Raw genomic sequence first — 18,575 nt, forward strand, 5'->3', positions numbered from 1 at the left:
TAGTTTGATTTTCTCTGATTCTCTTCACCAGTTAAACACTTATGTGTCTGTCTGCCATTTGGTGCTGGCCGGATATCATACAGCTGCTGGAAACACAGCTGATGAGAGGAGTGAGACTGTGTAGATTTACCTTAAATAGCTCCTCCAGACACATTTGAAGACATGTGAAAATATTCTGCTTTGAATGATTATCTGTCTTTTGCCAAAAAAAAAAAAAAAAACTGAACAACTCAAAGATTCTTGAAAGCTCATCAACTTTTACTCCCTCACTGAAAAATCCAGAGACTGTGAGTACGCAAATATTGTTCATTTTAAAAGTTTAACTACTGCATCCCTGAAAAGTCTTATTTCAGTAAAGTAACAATAAGTAAAACACCTTTTTTGACTGGAGGTGGAAGCTTTAAAGCCAAAACAATGGGTTAAAAGTGGGTGAAAGATGAGTGACTCCTTTCATGTTAGTTGCTGTCATTGGATTCTGTGTCAATATAAAACATACAATTAATGCAGCTTTAAATTTTACAGCAGGTGGTGTTCAGCTCTTTCTCTCTTCCAGCCGTCAAACGTCTCGGGTCTCAGCCATGATGGGGGGTGGGAACAGGTGAACGTCTGTTTCCATCATCGACTTCAGCATCCACAGACTCAGACAACTGAGTCTCACCCTCTGACATTATATCAGATTCATTGTTAATCTGGTTGAATGATCTGATCTTGATTCGGGACACAGCCATGTTAACTCGCCGTAGTAGTTATAATCTTATATTGCTGGTCAGGAAAAAAAGTTATTTCAACAAGTTGGCTCTTGATTAGACCTTTGCCATCGGCCTTATCTGCTCTATCATCAGCATTTTAAAGTGCTGAGTTCAACACAGACTTTGTTTTTCCTACGAGCCGTTCTTGCATTTCATTTGCTATGTAAGAGGCCTGCGTGAGCGAGCGTACCGCACAAGGGCAAATGACAACAACGAAAAGCTGAGAGTCAAGTCTACAATACGTGGGCCAGGATGTGAGTGGAGTGGAGAAGCCCACGCGCCTCTTCCACCACCTCTCACCCTTCATCAAAGAGAGTTACAGAGCAAAATACAGCTCATATCACAACAACAAAAAACCAGATGAATAGTCTTGTTGGGGAGGGAATACAAAAATGCTCACCTTTACATTTTGTTTACTTCCTTCTCTCACTTTTAAATGCTTTGACTTTATTCTTTTCAGCCGTACTGCAGTCCAAACAGTATTTACATCTAACCCGCAGCTTTGTGCTTTTGCTTTTGTTCCAAGATATAGAAAAACATTGCTTAATTGTAAGTCAGAATATTTTTCGCCAAAAGGCCTTGGTTTTAACATTTAAATGTGATGTGCTCTCGCACACTGTGTGAAGGTAAATGTTGGCTGGGAAATTCAAATGTCTTTGCTGACGCAGAACATATCTCCTGGATCAGCCATTGTAAGCCTGCTATTGTGTGTCTGAGAGTGACTGACTAAGTCTGTGGCATATGTGCAGTGCATGCTTGTCTCAGTGTGTGTACATAGTAAATCAGTGTGTGTGTATATGAGTGTGTGTGTTCGCACATTCTGCATGTCAGCAGCTTATATATGTGTATACAAGTACATATACTGTATGCATGCATACTCTGTCTGCTGATATGTCCCTGCAACTGTACTCTGTGTGTCTGTGTGTGTCTGTGTGTGTCGGCCCTGTGTGTGTGTGTCTCCCCCTATCTGTCTGTTTGTGTTTGTGTGTATGCTCACGGTACATATGTGTACGTGTTTGCGGCTGCCACAGTGGCATCATCACCCGCCCCTGACGCTTTGATTGTTTTCTCCGCCGCAGCAGAAATGCACCAATTAATATGCAGAGAGTGAGTGAGACAGAGACGCACACTTGCACGCACACACACACACACACACACACACACACACACACATACACACACAAAAACAAAAAAAAAACAGCCGTGAGGGAGGGAGGCGGGGAGGGAGGTGTGATGGAGAGAGAAGTGAGGGGGGCAGAGAAGATGGCACAGAGAGAGGGAAAGAATAGGGGAGATGAAATGAAAGATGAGGGAAAGTGTGTGTGTGTGTGTGTGAGAGAGAGGGAGAGAGAGAGAGAGAGAGAGAGAGATGGAGTGAGATAAGGGGCGAGGGTGGAGGGGAGGGGAGGGCGTAGATGGAGGGGATGAAATCTGATAGATGTTTGAGTAAAAACAAGAGAAGGAGAGAAAGAAAAGAGTGAGGGATGTTGCTGAGGTGAGGAGGAGGGGGAGATCAATATGTACATATTCAGTGAGATATGGTGGGAAATCAATTGAGAGGAGGGGAGGAGGAATTGATTCGGGAGGAGGAGGAGGGAGAGGTGGAGATGTGGGGGTCACAAGGAGGGAGGGAGGGAGGAAGGAGATGACGGAGGAGGAGGAGTGCAGAGGTGGAGTGATGTGTGGCTACGGCTGCTGTCCTTTTTGTCGCAGTGTCAGGGTATTGATACTGTAATACACTCCCACCCCCCAACACACACACACACGCACCATCACCCCCTCACCACCCCCATCACAATGCTGCCGTGACAACGGCTGTCGCGGCGACGCCTACTGGCACAATGCAGCCACAATACTGAGGGCACTGAAGCATCACACACACACACACACACACTCAGAGAGAGGCAGAGAGAGCAGAGCAGGCCAAAGAGAAAGAAAGAAAGAAAAGAAGGAGGGAATGAAAGAAAAAAAGGAGGAGGAGAAATATAAGGAGGGAGAGGTGGAGATTAAGAGGGAGGGAGGAAGATGGATGGATAGAAAGGGATGGAGATGGAGATGGTGATGAGAGGGAGACTAAAGAGGGAGGGGATGGGTAGGGGACGTGGATTGATGGAGAGACAGGAGCCAGGGAGGGAAGGAAGGAAGGAAGGAGGGAGGGAGGGAGGTGGAGGACAGATATGGCGGGATAATATTACATGTGTAAAACGCCGGAGGGTGTGTGCCCATAGAAACATGTTTAATGGCTTTTATGATTGCTGGGAAGGTTGTGTGAGGTGTGTGTTTTTTTTTATTTATTTATTTTTGACAGAGTGATATATGCACTGCATATGTGCAAACAACAAGGTGTTTATGTGGGTCCATGTTGGATGACAAGTATAAGATGATCCATAAGCATTTATATTTATACCCTACACAGCTGTGTCTAGACAATGTGTGAGTGTGCGTACATGTGTATGCATGAATGCACCTGTTTTGGGTTGATAAGACTGTTCTGTTGGAATTTTAGGATATTTTATTAATAATCAGTTATAGGTCATGGTTTTTTTTTTATTATTCTATCTTTTTTATGTTGTTATTTTTCCAGTTTTATGATAATAATGTAATATTGTCTGGGTTATAGTGGATGTTCAGCTGCTAAAAAAAAGCTTTTGGCGCTTAAAGTGGAAAAAAAAGCTTATTGATAAATTTGACATAATGCTGTTACAATGAAATACACACAAATCATGGTATAAACCCTAAAACCAGTGTTTGTGGGTTTGTTTAAGAGGTCACTTTGGTGGCAGTTTGTGCCTCAGGGGTTTAAATCTCTGATGTCAAACTTGTATTCAAAGCAGAGAAAATGAAAATAAAATAATAATAAAAAAAAAAAAAACACACACTGCCTGCTCTGACCTCCCTTCGCCAAAATGTCTGCGCCGGCATATTACTGTATCTCCCCCCAACATGCACTCTCATTTACAAAAGAAACGCTTGGCTGGCTGCCTATAAGTCAGTTTATCCGCGTGAGATGACCAACGTCCCTCTTTTTCTTTCTCTTTTTTTCCCCCTCACACTATCTCATACAGTGTGTGTGCATATGATCTATAGTTCCCTGCCTCCCTCCCTCCCTCCACCACCCCCTCCCCTCTTCCCTCCCTCACCCTAACCCTTCTTAATATGATGTAAAAAGCTAATCGCATGCAAATGTCTGTTGTCCCGGTAACCGGGCCTGAAAAATCCCTTTGATGTTTCCCCCGACTCATTCTCTTCACGTTCTCTTTGTTCGCCACAGTCTCGCTGCTTTGTCAACATCCCCCCTTTTACCCCGCTCGCTCTCTCTCCTTCATCCATTCTGCAGCTCTCTCGGCCCTCTCTTAGTTCTCTCCATTAGAAAAAAAAAGTTCTAACTCTACTTTGTGTCTCCCTCTTTCTATAAGCCCCCCTCTCTATTCTTCCTCTCTTTTTTCATGCCTCCTCTCCCCCTCGTGCTCCTGCTCTCCCCTTGACTGTGCCTCTCTGTCTGTCTGCCCCTTCGCCCTCGCTCATTTCCCATCATTCCCACCTACTGTCTCCTGTCCTCCTCTGTCGCTCCCTCGCTCTCTCCCTCAGTTCTGCCCCTTCCTGTTGCCCCCCCTCCCCCGCCTTCCCTCTTTGCCCACCCTTTATCTCTCATTCCTCTCTCCATGTCCCTCACATGCACAGATGGACACACACACTCATGCTCTCAAACCGCCCTCCCCTCCTTCAGAGAATTTGATCCCTGGAACTATTTGATATGGCGCTGCACTGTAGTTATCTAATCATTCTGGTTTTTGTGAGGCCTGGTGGAAGCAGCAGCACAGCTGGCTTTCAGAGAGGAGACCCCACTCATTACAGCAAGTTTAAGGTTACAAGGTTACAGGCCTCATTTTGAGGTTAGACCTGCTACAAGGTTTGAGCACAACCTCTAACCTCCCCTTCTTAAATCTCTCCACAGATGTTTGGGGCTTCCATCCAGTTTTAATTCAACACAGAAACATAAAAAAAAATACAGTCAAAGTACAATTATCAAGTAAGTATAACATGCATTTCCAACATTCCTTCAAAAAATGTAAACATCAGGCAGAGTGAGTCAAAGAGCAAGGGAAAAGTTTCTATACATTAATACTGCCTTGCTGTGGCATACAAAAGTGAGGGATTCTGCATATGACAATCTATACCGCAGTAAGAATGAAAGATGGTGTTCATTACATTGCTTCCAATATAACGCAATGTACCAGACAGCTAAAGGCTATGAAGTATATGGAGTTTCTCCAAGCCAACAAATTACATATTGATTCAGAAACGGCTCAATAGCCATTTGCAATTTCTGAATTTGGATGCAGATATGAAACGTGCTAAATCTGATAACAGCGACAAACTGGTACTGCTGTCTGCAGAAACAAGCATGACCTCCCACTGCTGCCGGCTTTCACTACCTGACGGTTTCATATTGTACCTTAAGAATGATGTTGTTTGATATACACGCTACACGCTATACAATCAAACCAGTGAGCGGATGTTGATTGGTTTTACCGACTGCATCCTTGCTGTCATGAGCAATGAACTACATCTTTGAATGAAATACTGAAACTCTTTTTGTAGCTGCATCAAAAACATAAAATGACAAGTTCTTTATATCTTGTGCATTATTTTGTGTATATTCAATGCTGTCATATATGTGGGAATTTAAAAAAGAATCTGGATAAAATTCTATAGTGTGACATGTATTTCTATTAATGGACTCACTATGTCTGGAAGAGTAGTAGAGGTTAAGTTGCTGCTCTACATAAGTGGGAGTTAAAAATTTATAGGCAAAACTAAAAAGCAACATTGTGGGGCATTATAGGAAAACACCTTTCTTTGAGAAACAAAGAAGTCAGATTTGATTAAATTAACTTTTTAGGAACAATCAGATGTAGTTCATCTCTTTTGGATGCAAGCAAAAAAACAGTAAAACCAGTAAAACTAGATTAGAGCACATCAAACAGATTTTTCTCCATTTTATGGAGAGTGCCTTCCAACCAGGAAGCAGCTTACACTAAATGTAATGACAATACCTCTTTGTATACAAATTAACATTGCACAGACACCCATTTTATACCTTTGGAATATAGAATATGGCATCTTATATTATAAGGTATGATGTTAAATTCATTATCAGTACTCATCAGTACACTGAGGCACATTTTAAGGCACCAAGAAGATCATGTTGCTGACATAAGTTACACTTTAAAGAAGACTAAATACAATTTTCGCCTTTAGATCCTTGCCCTTCTTAATAAAAACAATAACAATAGCTTAAACAAACACATTAACAGAATGCATAGCAGTCGGATATGATACTGAAAGATGTTCCTGTTTATCATCAAGGCAATGCTTACTACACGTGTTCAGATAAAACCTTGCCTGTCGTTGATTTAGCCACTGTACCAGGCTCTAAAATGGCCACAGTGAGTATGTGTGAGCATGTGGATGTGAACAGTGCTCCACTGTCCTATAACAATAAGAATGACTGCATGTGTTGAGGGACACTGTGTGCGTCTGTATTTGTGTGTGTGTGTGTGTGCATGCTCACACCACCCCTGCCTCATTTACATAGATGCAATCACACCTAGGCTATGCCACACATTTTTACACAGGCAGGGAAAAAAAAAGTCTACAGTAGTCCATTCAGCGTTGTGAAAATGACAAAGTACATAATACATTCTAAATCTGCAATCCTACGGTGGATTTACACCCTGCATATTACTTCCTGTTTATTATCAGATGCTGGAGCATGTGATGTGTACAGTCAGCCAGCCAGGCAGTCAGTGGTTCAGACCAAGTGGTTTGGCCTAGTGGGGAGCCGCGGGGCAGACAATGGCCGCTCTGTGTGGCTGAAGTGCCTTTGGTGTCAATGACTCTGCCAGCAACTGAGACTGGCAGATCCAAAATGGCGGAGTGCAGAGCCCTGCTGGTGCTTGTCATGCTTTAAACGGGACAGTTCTGATCCTTTTTGGATGCAGCTTTTCATCAGGGTTTCATATCAGAGCTGGGAGGTTTAAGATGGGAGAAAGCAGTGCAGCGCTGCTCCAGCTAATCTGCTGGCATTTTATTAGTTTTAAGGGGGTGTAGAGGGAGTGGGGAAAAGGGGAAGGACAGCAAGCATGTGGGAGAGGTTCAAATAGAGTCAGAGTGTCTATATTTTGTCCTCTTGCTCCCTGAAGTCCAGTTTGGCTCGGCCACAGGTGGAACAGAGATGTTTAAGTCTTCAGAAAGTCCAGGGTCCAGTTTCTAATTGGAAGAAGTCACAGGAAAAGGACAAACCAGAAGAAAATCAAACACTAACAGTGAATTGTTTTGATCTTTAGATAAATCTCTCTTTATAGTAGAGAAAAGTAAGGAATCAGTAAAAGGTGTAAAATCAGAAAGCGAGCAATGCAGGGATGCAGAGACATGAGCCGTAGATGTAAAGAGATCAACAACAGAAAGGAAATAAGATGAAAGGAGCATGTACCAAACAGAGTAACTTACTCTTATTGTGATGACAGTTACACAGCTGTAGAGGGAGACTGACTCTGAGGAGGAAGGAGAAAAAAAAAAAAAAAAGAAACAGTCACATTTTATATTCTGCGCTAAAGTGTGCGTGCATAAGCGCGCACGTACGCGTGCACAAGCGGCAATCCTCCCTCTGTTGTTGAATATGTGCATATCGCTGTCTGTGTGTTTGCCCTATCTGTTTGGGCTGCGTGTGTCCGTCTGTCTGTCAATCTGTTCCCAGCGCAGTCTGTTTGCCAATCTGTCATATTCTGTTTGCTAGATAAGGAGATTGAGAGAATGTGTGTGTGTGTGTGTTTGTGTACGTGTGTGTGGACAGAGCAAATTCATTTAGACTCCACCATGGAGATGGCAGTCAGGTATTGCTGTTTGCTTACAGCTAAGAAGATGCATGCATTCTGTCTTCACTTTACTGACATATAGAAATGCTTTTGCTGTTTGAAAGACACTTTTTATATGAATCATCTGAATAAACTGTATCAGTGGCAGCAAAGTGACTGCAGTCGCCTCAGACAGAGTTAGTTACATACGAATAGCTGACATTTTTCATATAAAATCCATACATTTCTGGCAGACACGTGGGACGTTCTGGGAAACAAGAAGCCTCAGGAACTGAAAAAGTGATGAAAAGTCTCTGTTTGCAGTTCCACAACAGCTGGAGAACAGCTGGAGTTTTCTGTATTGCACAAATAACAAAACACTTAAGCAAAAATCTTTTCTAATGTATAATATAGTATAATGCGCGAGCAAAGGATCGTGTAGGAAAAATTGTAAAACCAAAATGAACCTGAAAAAAAAATATATATATATATATATCTGAATATCAGACAAATTACTGCAGATTAGAAGACAGACTCCAGGCATCTGGGGTCTAAGACACTGATGTGATTGCAACATGTCCGGTGTGAGTCCAGCTGGGAACCTTTGTTGTCATCCCTACTTTCACTCCTCTTGTCTGTACTGTCGACTATTGAATGAATGCAAAAGTTCTTGAAAAAATAATTTATTTTTAAAAAAAAGAGCTTTATTTGCTCAGATGTTTGAAGACTAGTTTGTAGACTAGTTTGCTTAAACATCAATAATATTACAACAAAAGCAACTGAATGAATGAATGCATCTCATTAACATAGTGTTTTTGCTTGTTTGCTGTGTGTAAGAAATTTATTTTCATTGTTATTATTGTTATTAATAGTAGCAGTAGGAGAGTATGTTGTAACAGTATCAGTTGCAGGGTCCTTCACCCTGATGGTTCCTGGGCCATCAGAAACTCTTATTAGGGACTTCTTGGTAAATGCAGGTAAAGTTTAGAAGTTCCTATAAAGGTCCTTGGAAAACCTTGGAAAAGGGCCCGTGGTTTCAGTGGGAAAGAAAAACCCCCAACCCACTCTCTCTCCTCATTTCACATTCCTCACATTTCAAATCTATATTTAAGCACGGAGAAGAATGTTTTCATTCACTGAGGAATCACTGGATTGTGTGATATGGGGGTGCGTTTGGTACCCACCTGTGAGTAACTTGTTGATCCGGAGCTTCTCCTGGGGTCCCTCCCAGACGCTGGGGATCCCCCCTCCTTCTGACTGCCGACAGAGGAGGAGTCTGAGCAGCTACTGTGGACTGAGAGAGAGACAGAAAGACAGAGAGAGAGAGAGAGAGAGAGAGAGAGAGTGTGTGTGTAATGGTTGTGGGTTAATAGACAGCATCAAAATACTGTATAACTAGACACACTTCAAATATATACTTTGCTCTTGTTTTGCTTCAAGTAGTGGAAAAACAAGTTCAAATAATGACACCATCCTGCATTCGGGCATGATTTGCATGCATGGACTGTTCACTATTTACATTAGCACAGTGTGTTTGCACTTCTATAATGTAAAAATCATTGTGTTGTGACGCTTTCTTGAAATTAAAAATGGAGGTAGAGCGCGTATGGGAGAGACAAAGAGAGAGGAGTCAGAGTGAGAAGGCATTTTTCTCATCCTGTTCAATGAATTTCTAACACCGTGTTCTGTCCCAGAGGACAATTCATGCATTGAAATCCTGAGCTGCTGCACTCAATGAGACACCTGGTGAGCAGTATGCGCATTACATCGAGCTATGAATGGGAAATCGCTTTGGCTCTAGGGCAACAGCGGCCTTTGGAGACCGGATGGTGGGTCTGGAATCTGAGGGATTGTGTTTGAGATTGGGTGTTTTTATTTAAATGTTTCATATGGACGATCCTCTATTCTCGAAGGGATACTCTGATCGTATGTGATTATGTAGTAACAATCTGTGACGTGTATTCCAGGAGTTCTTCTGCGACAAAGATCATAACTGTTCCTCAACCTGCCTCCGATGGTTCTATCACTTTTGGTAATTTGCAGCATTTTTCAGGCAGAAAAGTGTCTGTATTCAACAGGGATCTGTTGTGAACCTGTTGCTGATTATGTGTGTTGGCAGAGAGAGTGCTAATGTTGCTGATAGCATTGAGGAAAAAGCAAGATACCACTTTAATCCTCTCAACAAAATCATCAAAATATTGAGCAGCAAAGTCATTGGACTGGAGCGAGAATCATTAAACAGTGTCTGCAGCAGACGGACTGAAATGAAAGGACTGCAAATAGCCTTGGATACCACACACACACACACACAAACTACACTACACAACCAGTACAGTCATCTACCTTCAAGGCGCAGACATGGGTCACTCACATTCAGGACTAAGAGGCCCATGTCAAGCTTTGTGCCGACACGTATCAGACTCGTTAATGCCTGAGCTGACTGGGGGCTGGGCTTTATTCATCTATTGCTATTTAATCTACGGACATTTTTAAGCACACTTGACCCTGTTATCTTAAACTGTATTAAACTGTTTTAAGCTCATATCATTTTAATTTAGCTGAAAGTCAATACAGGCAGAAGAGGTATACAAAAAATGCAAGATGAACGTGCAATAGCTGTTTTAACATCACAGCAGTGTTCTTTTTTTCCCCCCTCATGCTTCATTTATGGATCCAGACAAAAAGCCACAGTTTAACGGAGACATAGGAGTGAAGGTTGTGATGGGATTTGATCATAGCAGAAGTAAAATGTGTTTCCATAGTCAGGTTTTTTGACTGCGCTCCATATTCTCTGCAGGCATGTCACAGCTCTTCAGAATTTCTCAGTGTGAGACAAATATCAAAAATTCATAGAGTAGCCCGGGGGCACAAGATTGAAAAAAAAAAAAAAAAAAAACATGTACCACGTTATTACCTTGTCACATAGGGAGATACACCCAGGACCCATTTTGTTTCCTGTCTGTAATCTCAGGGCCACATCACTCTCAGCTCAGAAAGCACATTTGAACAATCCGGTAATCCAATCTGGTCACATAAAACCGACGGACTTCCTCAAGCCCCTGTCTGAACTGAAAAAATGGTTTAGACTTTCTCTATCTGTCACGAGAGAAGTGAAGCTCTGGGGTTACAAACTAAAACTCTATACCTACGTGTTATCTGATTGCTGTTTTTTTCCAAACACAACTACACTGGCTATAAGTGTTCAGTTTTTAATGTCAGTGATCCACCTATAGTGCCGCTTTAGATCAGAAATCACAAAGTGCACTTTGCCTTTAAGAATTTAAACCTAAAAACAGTTTTCCCGTTAAAAACATTACTATTTCAAATCTGATGCAAATGCTTTTCTTCCTGTGCAGTTCCCCCTTCTAGTACCTGAGGCACCGCACATACATGGTAGAAGTGTTAGAGATATATGCCTTCTTGAGCTTACTTCTGTCATTGAGACTGTAGATGGAGTCCAGCTCTGAGCCTGGAGTTCCTGTCGCGTCCAGAAGCAGTTTACTGGAAACTCCCATGCAGAGGGACTCCTTCAGACACAACTCTGGATGACGAGAGAGGGAGAGATCGTTAAAAAAAACTGAAACCAGCATTTTAGAGATGTGTTTATGTAAAGGAATGCGAGTTGTATCAGAGGTTAAGGAAGGAACTTGCTCTAACTGGGAAAATACTGTTTGTTTATAGTTGGAGTAGGTTAGAAAAGTACCGTTTGAACACCAAGTAACTGTGCCAAAAAACGTGTCAGTCCCTTTTTTTATGCAGTGCATCTTGTCTAGTGTGATACTGTAAGATAAGCCAACTACAGGAAGCGATGCTGAGACGTAATGTTTTATGGACAGAAGGATATAGATATGACATGTGATAGCTGGGCATAAACATATGAATGACAATCAAACAGGGGCTGGGCTGGTACTGATGTTTTTATCTGATCTACAGTCAGTGGAAAGGTAATTAAGATAAAGTCACACAGAGTGGAATCAGGTTTATTCACCTGTGTTGTTGATGGCGTGTGTCCACAGAAGATGGGCAATGTCATGAGTCCAGGCCGCCCTGTCTTCTCTGTCCTGAGCTTGCAACGTGATGCAGTCTTTGGTTCGAGGAGCCTGACGGACCCAGACTTCAAACTTCAGTCCGTCCTCACCAACGCTCTGAGTCAGGCCCATCTCACCTGTCTGCAGGGAGAAAACACGGAAATGTTTAAGACAACAAAGGAACTGAAATAAAGGAAATAAAAACAAAAGTAAAATCTAACTGGAAAGTCAATTTGAAAGTGAAATTAAATGATGGCCCAAAAAAAAACACAGGGACCAGCCCAATCATCTGTGTTTTCCTCTCAAACAACCAGCCAAGAAACTTCAGCTCCTCCGACTCAGTTTGTCTACGTTTGCTTTCATTTTAATCAACACAGAAAATTTTCTCAAAACTCAGAGCATTTGGCAGAAACAGAGCAATAATGAAAACTGAAGGAAAAGATTATGCGAATGTGTAACAAAGACTGAGACAGTGTGTGAGGTCCGTGTACCTTGATGCTGTGTTTGTAGCTGTAGGCGGTCCGTCCTGGGCCGGGGCTCTTCTGTTTGGTGAAGATGACAACGTGCTGGTAGAGGAAAACATTCCTCACGCCCGCCCGCTTCCTCCGAGCTCCCCCGCACACCGTCAGCTCGCCCTGCCGCACCAGCTCGCCGCGCTCCGCCACAGGGATCTGAAATCAAACAACACACACATTAGGATGCACTTGCCTTGGCCTCAGGCCCAGGCCCTGGGCCTTCATCTGTATTTCTATCTTAATTTCTATCTCTTCGAGGCCATTTAGCCTTGAATTGAGTTAGAATCATGTTTTCTTTGCCAGTGGGTTGAAGTAATTTCACTTGTTTCCAATCCCCATTTCATTTGGTTCATTAATTAAATTGAAACAAGTCACAAGTTCTGGAAAAAAGGCAGATAGCCAGGATGAACAACAACAGGTGAAATTATGTCGGACCTCTTGAAGATTTTTTGAATTGCTGAAAAGAAAAAAACAACTTACGGTTTTTTCCGTTTGGAGTTGCAAGACATTTGAGTTACAAAGACTGAAAAGCTTCATTCTCAAAGCCAATAAAAGAAAGGACAATGGAGTATTATTATGACAGTGCCTTGCATGGCGACATACTCCCTTTTCACAAGGATGCGTCTTTCTGTTGGATCTTTGCTCTAATTGGCCGGCTGACTCATGCCTTTTGTAAAAATGTGACTTTATTGTTCACGTCAATTACAGGGCTGAGGCTTTATGATGCTGTTGTGACTCCTACCAGAGGGAGAAACAGGCTGATAAAAGTCAAAAGTTATGCAATGCTCCTTAAGGATTCAATCCTAGACTTACAAAGGCACAAACAAACAGAAAACAGGTCAACAAATGCTCCCTCTGTCTAACATTTGCTCAACTGTAAACGCTCCGAATTAAAAGGACTAGTAATTTACCAGCAACTGGTGGCACAGAACTTTATTTTTAAACCTCTAGAGATGTATGGGTCATGATATAAGTGATGCTTCATGCACATTATGAACACCCACATCCACACCCACCCATACACACACTAACACACACACACACCTGCACTTACAGGCATTTTACTTGGAGAGCTGTTGCAGCGTGATTTGAAGTAGCTCAATGGGAGTGTTTGTGCTGCCGTAATCTCTCCCCTCGCTTGAAAGGGGGAGGAGAGGATAGTTGTGTGTGTGTGTGTGTAGGAGTCAAACATTTGTCACGACCAGCTCTGAAAGATACTGCTGTGTCAGAAGAGCACAATATGGGACAAGTGGATATGGTGTTTTCTGACTCTTTGATAAAGGTTAAAGCTGTTTTTCAAATCCCAGCAAAAGTGGTACAGGAGTATTTCTTCCTCGTGGTCTGTCTCAGAAAACACACATCTTTCCGCCCACGTCTTTCTCCTTTGCTACTTTCCTCTATCTGTGACCTCAGCAAGATAAAACAAAACTCCACTGTTTTAAATTCAATTTTTCATTGGAAAATCAAAACAGGATTCTAAAGAGCATGACGGTTTACACCTGCAGAATTTTCACCCGGATTTTATGTGTGCACACACCCAAAAGTTTTTTTTCTTAATGCAAGACAATGTTGAACACTGTGTTGTGATGAGCACGCCTCATAACATCTTCCAGTAGAAAAATTAATTGGAGAAAATGCAAATGAGGTTCTGATTATGCACATCCAAATGACTATAAATGATTCCTTTGAAGTATATTTTAAACATGTTTAACCCAAAGAGTATTTGTACTTCTTCATATTCAAAATAAATACCATTACAGTCACATCTTTAAAAAACTAGAAACTGTAAATAATGAACCTGTAAATAAACTGTAAATAATGAACCTCAGATAAAAGGTACAAAAGTGATAATGATTCCGTCTCTTCCACCGGTTTGACCTCATCAAGATGGCTTAGTTTCTTTCCCTCTAAGAAAAGAAAGTGGGACTTGATTCACAGTTGCAGAGTCATAAACTGGGACAGGCATTCTCACCGGACATCCGACGATGAGGTCACTGGCCCTGAGGTCCTCACCATGCCGCTGGGCGTGTCTCAGGATGGAGAGGGCGGAGTCTGAGGCGGGGTTTATCCCCCCCAGCTCCTCCAGGGCCTCACAGTACTGCTCCAGCCTCTGAGTGGGAGCCTGAAGACAGTGAGGGAAGGACAGAGGGGAGAGGGGGGAGGCTGCTTGGAGTTTGGACTGTGGGAAAAGGGAGAGAAGAGAGGAGAGAGAATGGGGATTAGTTTCAGCTAGGTGTACTACATAAACTGCCATCTGAGGGTGTATAAGACTCTCAAATAATCCCACAATGCAACGTTAAAAGTAGTGTACAATTTAAGGTCACTCGTTTTGACATGGTGAATATGTAATGTGCTTAGAAAAGCTCTATAACAGACATTAGAAAGTACTTTGTCCCCTCAGTAACAATTTTTTATGAGTATATAACTTCATGTTTAACAACATAGATAATAATCAAACTTTAGATCAATATGTGTCTAATGTGGCTGACTTCTTTATATGTGTGTGTGGTGCTGCTGGTGAAGATTTACATAACTAACTACATTTTTTTTTAGGTTAAGCTAATTGTGGTTGTAACTAGTCCTCAGAGATACTTGAATCATATGTAAACAGCCTGTACAACTATTCACTGATGATTATTTAATAACATTTAGGTCAAGTTTGATGACAAGAATGAGTTAGCATCTATGTTTACAGGTTTTTTTTAAATCTATTTTTGGTGAAGAGCTCTTTTGGTCTGCTTCAGTTACCACTTCAGACATTTCTAATCAGAATAATTATTGTTTTGGTCATTAAATCGTGAAGGACCCAAACTTGATTCTACAGTGAAATGTGAAATCACATTCTCCTTCTGGGTGTCTGTGTGTAAAGTGGCCATATGTGCTGTTCCAGTGTTCATCATCATAACAATCATCGCCACCGCAACCGTGGTGATCTCCATCATCATTTAACCTGAGCACCAGTTTCACATCCATCACCACCGCGATAACCATAAAGACCTCCTGCAGCCATAATCCACAATGTGTTCAAGCTGTTTTAAAGCTGCTGCAGGACGTGACATGAGCTCACACTGCCTCCTGGTGGTGATTTGTTAGAAATGTTCCTTTATGAGACACTTGAATGTAGCCTCAGAGATCTTAAGCACTGTGATCTCTCCTTGTGAAGTCCTCCTAGTAATCTCACGATGCTGTCGATGTATTAGTTTTAGTTAATTGTAGCTTGAGAGCTCAAATTACTTTCTCTATAATCCGCCTTTAATTGGCTTTTCTAGTGTACATTAAACATGTAATTAGCTTTACTGTATACAGCTCATTTTTAATTGCTGCCACTGTTGAATAAAGCAACTTTAATTGGTTTGTGTTTGTGATTTGCTTTTTACTCCTGACGATGATCTCACACTGTGGTTTAACAGATTTTCCAAAAAAAAGAAATAACCAAATAAAGATTTTATGACCATGACACTTATTTTATGTGTGTAGATTCAGAAGTGTGCGATCATCAGTGAGTAAAATGAGCACTTTTCTCTTTCTGAAATTGTATTTACTGAAATGATCTGAGACACTTCAGGAAAAAAAAACTGGTTAAACTTAGAGGATTCAGAGGTTTAATTAGACAGCAGCAACACGACGAGTCTTACCTTGAAGAAGTCGGCAGCCTGTGTGACCAGTGGAGAGTCCAGTTCTGGTTTAGTCCTGATGTAATGGGAATACTGTAGAAACTGCTCCCGCTGTGTGGAAAAAAATATTTTTTTTTTTAAGTCCCTTGTATTTTTTCTGTCCTGTGTTAAAAGTTTGCTTACTTACATTTACTTACATGCTAAGGGGCCATATTTTTCTTAATGGCACAGGGAACAAGAAAAAGTATGTATGTTTTTACACAAGATGTACTTTTTCAGACTTTCATTTATCCTTTCTTTTATTTCTTGTCAAATATTGGAAAGTCTTCAATCTGAGAAGAGAAAATCAGTCTTTGGTGGAACTGCTCATTCCCCCAAAACATATGGGACCTGTGATGAAGGGCTGCAAGTAGCCACTGCTTTTTTTTTTTTGAGGAGTCACAATGTACTTAAAAAATTTATTTTCCTTTGCATTTACCCCAAAAATTCCTGCACTTACGTATTTGCTGAAGCAGTCCTGTTGCAACAAGCTCTGCACAAGAGCGCCCTCCATGGCAGGGAGAAGGTTCTGCGAGTGAAAGGCGCTGAGGCTGGCCCAGTTGGGGAAGAGGGTGTCTGCCTTCCCCCTGATGGAGGCTGGGGTGTCTGAGAGCTCCAGCAAAGGGAGGTATGTTTCTTCTACCCCCTTAAGCACAGTCACATACTGCCTCTCTGAGCTCAGCATCCTGCACCAGAGCAGGTACAGCTTACTGAGGGGTGGAGGGGGAGAAAGGCAGAAACAGGATGAGAAGAAGAGCAAGAAATAGATGAGCACATTTGCAAAAGAGAAACAAATATGGGAGTAAGAGGAGAAGTGGGAGTGAAGATAGCAGTAAGCAATGAGATCAAACAGTTAGTAATGATAAAATTATCTAAGATTGCACACTGACTGATAAAATCATTCTAAAACAGACCTCAGTTGTACTTCAATTATCCCCAAAAGGATGAATCACTTCACCCCTTTCATCTCAGCCTGGCCTTCTCCTAATGCAATTTATAATGTTGGTCTTGTTTTGTAGATCTAAGCCAACTGAGACCTTCTCCTGCTCTTTTTCTCACACACAAGTTCCCAACAGAAAAATAAGTGCAAAGGTGGCATTTTAACAAAAACTAAAAGGAGAAAAGAAGAAAAAAAACTGATAGCAAAACACACCTCTGAGCCGTCGAACCGGCCCTGTCTGTGCCCGTCTCCCTCTCAGTCCTGCCCAGCAGCACATGTTGCCGTGGCGACCCTGTGTGGTCCACCACCTCCTTGCTGCTGACCTCCACTCCTCGAATCAGCACTCCTCCTCCTCCTCCTCCTCCACTGCCCCATCCAGGGATAGCTGCAGCCATGCTAGTAGTGATAACCGGGTCAGCTAACGCCCGTCTCCCCAGCCAGGACATGGGGGAGTTACGGCTCGCCCCACTCACTGGAGATTCAGCAGGTTTGGGGGTCGCCGTGCCCCTGCGGGGGGCCAGGAGAGCCTGGAGGTCAAAGCTTGGGTGGCGCTTTCTGGGGGGCTTGGGAGGAAGAGGCGCCTCTGTGGGCTGAAAGGAGACAGATATTAGCTGCTAGACTAAACAGATCAAGGGTAAACCAATACTGTATCTTTGACTGTAGATTAAAGACTAACTAGAAAATACAAAATCGTCTCAATTATAAATCTCCTACTTTCTGCCAAGCAGCCAATGGTTTCAGTTCATTTCAGTACATCATTAAAATCAATGTGTAGAAACTTGTTTGAGAAACATTTTGCCACTTTGGTTTCTGTAATCGTTATATAGTAATTATGTGGGTGATGCAAGTGAAAGTGAGGACATTTGAAAAAAACAGAAGTTTGAGGTGTCTACGAGACCCACAAGGATTCTTCTGGTTTTGTTTTATTTTGAAGTTAACCTATGAGGCAGCGTTTTAAAAGTCTGCGTAGTCCTCTGTTAAACTGCTGAGAGTATTTCTGTCTTTAGTCCCATGGTGGATTCCTAAATTTGAAACCAGACAAAAAACACTTCTACAAACATCAAAGTTTTGGAATTGGCCAAATTCATTTCAGAACCAGTGAATAACAATAGAAACAGCTGAAGAATAAAAAAAAATATATCACAGCAATAAATAAATACAGATAAATTAAATTAAATTGGACATCAAAACAAACTCACACTCTTCTTTCCAGGATTCAGAAGGTTCTGCAGGAACTTCCCTCCACCAGCTGCTCCTGCTCCTCCTCCACTTCCTCCCCCCACTCCCTCTTTCTTATTCCCTTTCTCCTCTCCTATCTTCAGTGTGGAGCAGGTCTGCGGCCTGAACAGCGATGCCAGGGATCCCCAGGACTGCAGCCCTCCCTCACTTCCTCCAGCTCCCAGCCCCCAATCGCCCTCTCCCTCAGGACCCATCAGGTCCCACAGGCTGCTAGCCGAGGGCGTCTTAGGCTTCCCCTGGCCCTGATTCTGGTTCCTGTCGGACTGGAGGAACCGGGGTTTGACCTGTGCTACAGTCCTCTGGTAGCGTTCCACTGTCTGGGTCCAGAGATCCAGGAGTGCTCCGCCGCCAAGTTCTATAGCTAATGACCGGGCATCCTGGAAACGTGATGGGGGGATGGGAGGGAGGGAGGCAAGAGGGCAGGTGGAAGAGGAGGAAGAGGGGGAGGAGGAGGTGGAGGAGACTGCATCACACCACTGGGTGGCCTGCACAGGAGACAAAGAGAAAAGGCGACTGTTTTTTGGCCTTAGGAAGATTTTAAACCATCAATGTGTGTTCATAACTTCCTGTGTGCTTAACAGATGTCTTCCTGTG

At 42.5% G+C, this 18,575-nt stretch overlaps 1 protein-coding gene across 1 annotated transcript in view; it reads right to left on the bottom strand.

Moving 5' to 3' along the window:
• Positions 1 to 4,708: 4,708 nt before the first annotated feature.
• The window catches only part of arhgef40 (Rho guanine nucleotide exchange factor (GEF) 40), a 32,557-nt gene continuing 18,690 nt past the window's right edge, over positions 4,709 to 18,575 (bottom strand). The window contains exons 17-27 of the mRNA XM_041031359.1: positions 17,942 to 18,466; positions 16,956 to 17,332; positions 16,263 to 16,512; positions 15,785 to 15,874; positions 14,122 to 14,328; positions 12,126 to 12,305; positions 11,595 to 11,775; positions 11,037 to 11,147; positions 8,791 to 8,900; positions 7,263 to 7,306; positions 4,709 to 7,022 (exon numbers count right to left, since the gene is read on the bottom strand). Coding sequence (XP_040887293.1) covers positions 7,280 to 7,306; positions 8,791 to 8,900; positions 11,037 to 11,147; positions 11,595 to 11,775; positions 12,126 to 12,305; positions 14,122 to 14,328; positions 15,785 to 15,874; positions 16,263 to 16,512; positions 16,956 to 17,332; positions 17,942 to 18,466 — 2,058 coding nt within the window. The 3' untranslated portion in view covers positions 4,709 to 7,022; positions 7,263 to 7,279. The remainder of the gene's footprint in view (positions 7,023 to 7,262; positions 7,307 to 8,790; positions 8,901 to 11,036; positions 11,148 to 11,594; positions 11,776 to 12,125; positions 12,306 to 14,121; positions 14,329 to 15,784; positions 15,875 to 16,262; positions 16,513 to 16,955; positions 17,333 to 17,941; positions 18,467 to 18,575) is intronic.

Source organism: Toxotes jaculatrix, chromosome 23 (genome assembly GCF_017976425.1).
Source record: "Toxotes jaculatrix isolate fToxJac2 chromosome 23, fToxJac2.pri, whole genome shotgun sequence".
Classification (NCBI taxonomy): Eukaryota; Metazoa; Chordata; class Actinopteri; family Toxotidae; genus Toxotes; species Toxotes jaculatrix.